The 8,072-nt window shown below is 57.3% G+C and overlaps 1 protein-coding gene across 2 annotated transcripts; it reads right to left on the bottom strand.

Annotated features, from left to right (window-relative positions):
- Positions 1-979: 979 nt before the first annotated feature.
- Positions 980-8,041, bottom strand: EMX2 (empty spiracles homeobox 2). Of its 2 annotated transcripts, XM_055345844.1 has the most exons (3): positions 6,834-8,035; positions 4,732-4,916; positions 980-2,502 (listed from the first exon to the last, which is right to left on the bottom strand). In XM_055345844.1, the coding sequence occupies exons 1-3, from the start codon at positions 7,240-7,242 to the stop codon at positions 2,335-2,337; spliced, it is 762 nt and encodes a 253-aa protein (XP_055201819.1). In that variant the 5' UTR covers positions 7,243-8,035; the 3' UTR covers positions 980-2,334. The 2 variants fall into 2 exon arrangements, with proteins under 2 accessions (XP_055201819.1, XP_055201820.1); XM_055345845.1 differs by lacking the exon at positions 4,732-4,916 and having other exon boundaries at positions 2,399-2,502; positions 6,834-8,041.
- Between the last annotated feature and the right edge of the window lie 31 nt (positions 8,042-8,072).

Raw genomic sequence — 8,072 nt, 5'->3', positions numbered from 1 at the left:
TCCTCTTTCCCCTTCATATTCCTGGTATGATAATTGCTTAAACTGATTTGCACTTTCACAAAAGCTCGCAGGACGCTTTGTAGCTCGAACAGAACAGACGAGGTTTCTCTATCAATGGAAATAAAACTGATTAATGCAGCCTATCAGGATAAGAAGCAAATGAAGCATGCAAAAACAACCTCGTACCCCCAGAAGGGGGAAGGAGGAGGGAAAAAAGCTAAGTTTCCTCCAAGACTGGTTACAACTTTTTCTTTAATGTTAAAATTAAAAGTTGAAGGTTTCTCGGAATGCTTGCCTTATAAGGCTGCCGAGACCCTTGGGCTTGCCTCCTCACCTCCAGCAGACTGGGGCCTGAGAGAGAGGAAGGTAGGAGGGAGGGAGGGAGGGAGGGAGGGAGGGAGGGAGGGAGGGAGGAAGGAAGGAAGGAAGGAAGGAGAGGAAGGAAGGGAGGGAGGGAGGGGAAGGGAAAGAAGGAGGAATGTAGGGAAAGGAAGGAAGGAAAAGATTGGTGGGAGGTGGGTAGGAGCTTGTACTTTGGGGTTTGAAGTCAGAACCAGTTTAAAAGTCCCAGGATTCTGATTCTGCTAAGTGCTTCCTCCAATCCTAGGGGAATATCCTTCAACGCAAAACTTACATGTCTGGATTAAAACAACAACAACGACGACTATGATGACAAACTAGAAGTTAAGAGAAGTAAGCATTTTTAACCTGAAATTCAAACCAAACTCCCTCGGGGAGCCTTGCAGTGGGCAAAGGTCTGGTTGGAAAACTTTTCTCCCATTCCTTTTCTGAAGGACTTAAGTTTTCCTAATCCTCTCCTTTTTGCACCTTCATCTCCCTTTAAAATGCCCAAGAATCCATCAGTCTGGCCCTTTGTGGGTGAGGAGCCTGGGTTTCTTGAGCCTCATTGGAGAAGGACCACACTCAAATTATAGATACTTTAAAAAAAAAACTCACTTCAATTTCTCAAAACGACTACTCTGAGGGCATATTGATAAATCTTTATTGACAAAATATTGACATTGACATACTTCTTGGAAGTATATAGTGTGTTAGAATTCTAACAAATTAACACAAAACACAAAAATATTTACATTCTGGTATAGAAGACATTAAGGAAGCATTTGTCACTCTCTTTAGTAAGTCTATGATCTTGGAATAGAAACTCAGTGCTTGAAAACTTGCCGCCATGTCCTTGGCCACACTTAACATCATCCCCGCTAACTACAGTCCTTCAGTTTTTGCAACAGATAGATTTAAAGTTTGGGAATGGCCTTTACAGCGAATGGTTGAATTTGGCCAATCTCTCCAACCACCAAAAGGAGTTTACTTCATGGTTTTAAGCCTTCGGGATGTTAGGAAAAGGGAATGTTCAAGAAATAGAATTAATTTAGGGTTTTTTCTTTCCCAGCACAAGTCCTGACTCCTCTCATGGGCACCCTCCCCCGCCACCCCCAGCCCCCCATCCTGCTCCCCATTTCTCTGTAAGAGGACCACTATCGTCGAGCCTACTTCATTTACCTTTCACAATCACTTTGACGTCAGAAGGTATCAAAAAGTGTTTACAGACTGCACATTTCTCGAAAAAATAAATCAAAATAAAAAGCACATAGAACCTGTCTTTAAAAGGAAAAGAAAATTACAATTCATTTTCTGTCTTTAGACACCATTCGCCCAACAACTGCTACATGCAATTCAAGTTTTTGAACAGGTGTGGGATGGGGCTGGATACGGAATTTCGATTGCTATTATTACTGATTATTTTTAAAGATTGGGGGGGCGGGGAAACTCTGCGAAGTGCAAAAGAAAAGTCCTGTGCCTGGTTGGGGTTTTCTTTTTTAGCATCATTATATCATCATCATTTTTTTTTTAATCAGGACTGCGATAAACGGAATACCTGCCAATCATCTTGTCTCGCTGGGTTGGTGTTTGACTGGCAGCTTCCCTTGTTCAGAGCGCCTTCGGGCTGTGCCACATTTGGATCTCTCTCTCTCTCTCCCTCTCTCACTCTCTCTCTCTCTCTCTCCCTCTCTCACTCAGCTGCCTCTTTAGACAAGGGTTGCATGTTGATCAAGAAGCCTCCGTCCTCTGCCATCTCCACGCAGCCTGGGATCAGGACCCTGTGCCCTCGCTGCCCAAAGTCTGCGACGCGCCAACGCTCTCTCCGAATCCCTCTTCCTCTTCTCCGTGCATGTGTGTGCGGTTTTTTGTTTTGTTTTGTTTTGTTTCATAGGGTTTTTTGTTGTTGTTTTTGTTTTGTTTTCCTTCTACCCCTCCTCTCCCTGTCTCTGTTTTGCTCCGTGTTGTCCGTTCGGTGGGGTGCGGTTTATGTCTTTAATCGTCTGAGGTCACGTCTATTTCCTCGGGACTCGCCTGCTTGGTGGCGATTCTCCACCGGTTAATATGGTGCGTCCCTTTTTTCTTTTGTTGCGAATCTGAGCCTTCTTCCTCCAGCTTCTGTCTTTTGAACTTCGTCCTTCGGTTCTGAAACCATACTTTTACCTGTGGCCGAGAGGCAGATGGGGCACGTTAGTTCCTCCACAGCGCCCTCCTCCCGCTCCCTCCTGTGAGCGCGCCTGCGAAACCCCAGTCCCCCAGCTGTGCATCCAAAGGGTGGGCCTCCCCAAGGCCTCCCTTCTGGGAGCCGAGCCCTTACTGCTGTCAGTTAGGAAGCCTGGCTTTCCTACCCTTTGGGGCCCTGGCAGGGTGCTTCCTCGGGGCCAGGTGACCCAGGGTGCACAGGGCCCCTGCTCCCTTGCCTTGGAGGGGACACCCACCTCCTGCTGGGAAGCCAAAGTCTTACAAACCCTGGGAAACCCCTACAACAATAATAAGTAAGGTAAAATAAAAAGAGACAGGTCCCTGACTCCCTGTACCTAGCCAGTGCAGGCAAGACTTCATTCCCTGCCGCAGCAGCTTTCTTGTGCAAGGCCCAATGTGCTTCCTATTTTGCCTGTTTCCGCAGCATTGCCTAAATATAGCGCCTCCTCTGCAAGGCCTCGGCCTGGGGTAGGCAGTCAGGATTTGCCTGAGCTTCCTCTTCCTTGCCCAGGACTCTTGCAGGTGAGCAGGAGTTGGGGGGTGCAGGAGTACTGGAAGAAGGCGAGGGGATGGTGGGATGCAGAGGCCTGGGGACCAACCCAGCTGTACATTTGCAGCTAGGAAAAGACACTCAAAAGTGAAAGCTTCTGAAAGACCTTTGGATAAAGAGGAAGTGAGAGAGAAACTAAGAAAGAGGAGAGGAGAGAAGAGATGGAGCACCCTCCTATCCCTCCCTTCCCCCCCATCACCCCCAGGACCCACCAGGCCCAGGCTCCCACTCTGGTCACATCACTTCCCAGCAGAGTGGGGCTGGCGGCCTCATCTCCCCAGAGCAGCTGCTAGAGGTCCGGGGAGCAATGATGTGGGGCTGCACTGCAATCACCATCACCCCCTGGGAGAGCTGGGCAGCGAGTCCCCACTCAGCCACCAGAGGAGACACCAACGTTGTCCCACCTTCCCACCAGTGCGGTACAGTGAGGGAAAAGCGGGTGACTGCACCTCCCCTGCCCCCAGGCTGTCCAGTCCCCAAAGCAGCAAGCAGCCCAGGCCCCTAAAGCCCTCGCCACTCCCTCCTTTTAGAAGGCCGGCCCAGGTCCCAGCTTGCTCTCCCCAATGCCCCAGTCCCCCAAAGTGCCCCATGAAAAAGCCGAGCTGGAACAAGGCTGAGTTTAATTTGCTTTGAGTTTGCTAATTGAGGGGGAGGACGGTTCATTTCTCCCCGGCGCTCGCCCAAGGCGCGCGTCGGTGCGCTCCGGGCTTGACACGCACACAAAGACTCCAGGCAGCGTGGGCAGCGAGGCGGACAAAGACCACCGCGGCCTCGGCTATCCAGGAGAAATCAGCCGGGCCGCGCCTTGTGCCGGGCCCCGCACCAACGCGCGAGGCCCTCCTCGGTTTTGTCCAGGGGGACGTTTTAAAACAAAAGCCTCGACCTCTTTGCGCCTCCCAGGAAAAGTGTTACAACTTAATCTGCCCCAAAACGTTACTGTTTGTCGGGAACTTTGACCCCGCCCTGCAGCTCCACGTACAGTAGCGCCTACTGTAGCCCTAAGCCCCCTCCCCGACCCCAGCAGGCCAGAGCCAGGCCCGCCTCCGAGCCCCGTGGCGCCGCAAGGATCTGTCCCTCGAGGCAGCCCTTCTCCGCAGCCTTCAGCTCTGTTTCGCTGATTTAGGGACGCACCTAGGATGTCTGGCCTCTGCCTTCTGATTCTCTGATCCCCTCAAGGGGAGAAACCGGAGCCGCCTGTGTGTACCTTGGGTCTGCTGTGGCACAGAACCTGCGCTTAACTCACTTGGAGACACCTCCAGATTCGAACCTCATGCATCCCCTCCGCCACCACCCCTCACCTCCTGCCTCTCCTTCTTCCAGTACTCAGCCGAGTCCCCAGACTTTAACTGAAAGTGTCACCAAAAGTGCACAGGTGCCTTAGCCAGGAACTGTAAGTCATGCCCAGTGGACAGAAGGAGATACTCAGCCTGTCTCCCCAGAGCCTGGGGTAGGTCGGCTCCTGCAGTCCCTTGCTGGAGCCCAGGGAAGCCAGGCGCCTCCAAACTTATACATTATGAACTCCAGCGTGGAGCCAGCTCCCCGGCTCTTCGCCAAAGGCCCTCTCCGAGCTCCGCACTTGTGTGCTAGCTGCGTGGGGCCAGAGTTGTGGGCTGGGTTCGCAGGGTGCACGCCTCGCTCACCTGAGTTTCCGTGAGGCTGAGGCTGTGCGCCAGCTGCTTCCTCTCGGCGCCCACCACGTAGTGGTTCTTCTCGAAGGCGTGTTCCAGCCTCAGAAGCTGGGACGGGGAAAAGGCGGTTCGGATCCGCTTCGGCTTTCGGGCCAGCGCGTTGTGCAAAAGGAAGCTCTCCGGGCTTGTGTCGTTCCCTGCCAGGGACATAGCAGAAGTCCCGTTAGCGGGGCCGTCCTGGCCCGGGCCTCGCGCTTCTCCCGAGCCGGGCTGGTGGGGCACAGCGCTCATGGCCTTCGCGCAGCCGATGCCACACGGCCCGTGGGGACCCGGGGGTGCGGGAGGAGGACGACGGCCCAGCCTCCCTGCGCGGAACACCGAGCCTCTACCTGTGCGGCACCCACCCAGCAGCTGCCTGGCGGGCCAAGTCCCCAGGCTCCTGACCTCCGCGGGCTTTGCAGCCGCCCTGGCGCCACGGTCCTCACCACCTCGGTGCCGCGCGCTCCGGGCAGAGGAGGTGCAGCAGATCCAGGCCCGAAACTTTCTCCTCTTTCTACCCTCGGGGAACTTTAACCCTTGGGGGGGGGGGCCGCTATCCAGAGTTTTCTCGGGGACTTAATTTTAAATTATTTAAGGCTCTTCCCCTCCGGGAAAGTGCAGCAACCGGGCGCGTGCTTGCCGCCCGGCCGGGACCGAAATTTCGCCGGCGGGTGCGCGGGTTTGCCGGGGCCACCGCGGCCCGAGGACCCGGCTTCCTCACTGCCCCGCTCCAGAGAACTAGCAGACACCGGCGAAGGGATCGAAACCCGGGGCTGCCGAGCCGCGGGCGCCCTATGGGACTGTCCGCGGTCCCAGAAGATCCCGGCTACTTCGGGCCTGCTGGGGGCACCAAGAGCAAAGCCGGCAGAGAAGGAGGAGAGGAGCCATAAACTTTGTGGGCAGAGCTAGAGTAGTTTCGGGTTCACTCTGGAGGGTGGCTAATCGATTCGCTAAAAACCCAAAGAAAAACAAACGGACAGTTTAGGCGAGAACCGAGGCAAATCCGGCCCCAAAATTAGGACGAAAGGTCGTTTTTGGTTTTGTTTTGTTTTGTATGTAATTGGGGGGTGGAAGTGGCATCTCCCGGATTCTAGGCTCTGGCAGGAACGCAAAGGGTTAATGGATGGACCAGCCGCGGAGTATTGATCGGCTGTCGCGGGGAGGAAGGTCTCTTCCCGGGGCTCCGACCGCTAAACTAATTACTCTTCCCCTTTTATGGAGTTTTAACTTTTCTCCTACCTCCACCCAGAGAAAGAATAAATAAAAATTTTTAAAAAAAAAAATAGCAGGAAGGGAAAACACCCAAACAGATCTTTTTGTCCAGCCCGTCTCCCGATCCGGTTCGTTTCTTTTAAAACAAAAACAAAATCAAAAACAAAACCCAGAGCGAACCCGCCTCCCCGCCGCGGACGCCCCGCGCCGCGTTCGAGCAGGTCTCCGCGAGGGTGCCGAGCCGCCGAGGTCACTACCCGCGGGGGTTCCAGGGCCCTCCCCGGGCCGCCAAAGAAAGGGGGGAGAAGAACCCCCTTAGACTTCGCCCTGTGGGCGCGGGGGTCTCCTCGCCGCCCGAAGAGGGTCGGAAGCTGAGAAGTCGCAGGGCTGGGCTTGAAGGCGCGAGGAGTGGGTGACACACAGGGTCCTGCGCAGGCGACGGCGAACCTGGCGGCCGGGCCGGGGCCGTGGCCGTGCGCCCTCGGCGCGAGGGCAGCCGGGGCGCCGCGGAGGAGGCGGAGAGCCTGGGTACCCCGCGGGCTCCGGGACTGCGCGGAGGCCGGCGCTCCGGGAAGGCTGCCCAGCCTGTCCCCAACGCGAGGGCGCCCCGGGGACAACTTCTCCGTCTGCGCCCCCTCTCTAAGGGGTCCAGCGGCCCCAGGCCGGCCCCCCAGCGCGGCCGCAGCCCCGGAGACCCGGGCACCCGCCCCGCGCCGGGCCCCTCGCCGCCCAGCTCCCGCACCGGGGCGCGCGGGCCCGCGAGCTGCAGGCGCCTCCTCCCAGGCCTTGCCAAGCGCCCACCCGGCGCAGGCCGAGGGCAGCGCAGGACGCGGCGCGCTGCAGCCCCGCGACGTGGCACGTACCTTGGAAGCGATGGCCCAGATACCGGTAGCGGTGGATGAGCCAGGGGTAGAAGGTGGACGGGTCCCGCTGCTGCGAGGCGAAGAGGGGGTGTGGCGAGTGCGAGGAGGGCAGGGGGTGGGCGGCCAGGGCGTGCGGCGGCGGCACCGGGTGCACGGGCACCGCGGGGTTGGGCGGGTGCGAGACCGCCTCGGCGAACACCAAGTCCGGGTTGGAGTAGACGCCCCTGCCGGCGGCGGCGGCGGCGGCGGCCGAGTGGAAGCCGTTGAGGAACGGGTTTATGGGGCTGGAGTTGGCGTAGCTGAGCGCCGCGGGACGGATGGGGTCCTCGGAGCGCGAGGCGGGCAGGGGACTGTCCTTGGCCACCAGCGACTCGATGGTGAAGCAGCGCTTGGGCGCCGGCTGGAACATGCTGCGCCGAGGAGCGGGCGCCCGAGGCTCCCGGCTCCCGGCGACCGACCGCGGCGCGCTGCCTCCGCCGCCCGCTGCCCGCGGCGAGCACGGACGGGAATTGGGGACTTGTTTGTTTGGGGTGGGGGTGGGGGGAGGAAAGGAAGAAAGAAAGGAAAGGAAAAGGAAAGGAGGGGGGAGGGGGGAGGGAGAGGAGGCAACGCCGAGGATCCCGAGAATCTTGCACCAAACGCGCCCAACCTGGAGAGAGGGGGGAAAAAAATCCTTCCAGAAGAATTTGCAGGCGCGGATTGGGGTAATTTTTTTCTTTTTTTTCTTTTTTTTTTTTTTTTGGCGAGATGGCGTGGGGGGATCGGAGTTACAGGCAGGGAGGAGGGGGGGAAAGTTTCTCGGGGGAGGCAAAAAAAAAAAAGTTTTCTCTCCTCTGCAAAAGGCGGGCAGGGCGCCCTAAGTCCAAGGACAATCCATGGAAGTGTTCGCTTCTTCACAAGTTGTGCAAACGATTTGTTAGTTCATGAGCCTAATTAGTGCGGGGATCACATAAACAGCTTCCTCCGAAGCCTGGTAAATGGCTTGATGATTGGTCGCTATTACTCGCCCTGAGGTGGAAGGGGGGAGACTCTTTAAAGTGCGTCAGAGGGAGGCGAGCGCCTGGGAACCCGGAGGCCTGGATCCCGGCCGAGAGTGGAACGGAGTCGGCGCCGCGGCCTCGGCCGAGCCTCCCGCGCCCGCCAGGCCGCCCGCTCGCCGCGCCTTCGCCCCGCGCTCCTGGCCCGCTCGCTCCGCGGCGCCCCTGCGGCTTCGCCTCCTCCTCTTTCGCCTCCTCCTCC

Source organism: Nyctereutes procyonoides, unplaced genomic scaffold (genome assembly GCF_905146905.1).
Source record: "Nyctereutes procyonoides isolate TBG_1078 unplaced genomic scaffold, NYPRO_anot_genome, whole genome shotgun sequence".
NCBI classification, from domain to species: domain Eukaryota; kingdom Metazoa; phylum Chordata; class Mammalia; order Carnivora; family Canidae; genus Nyctereutes; species Nyctereutes procyonoides.
This window is presented reverse-complemented; position numbering and strand designations above follow the sequence as displayed.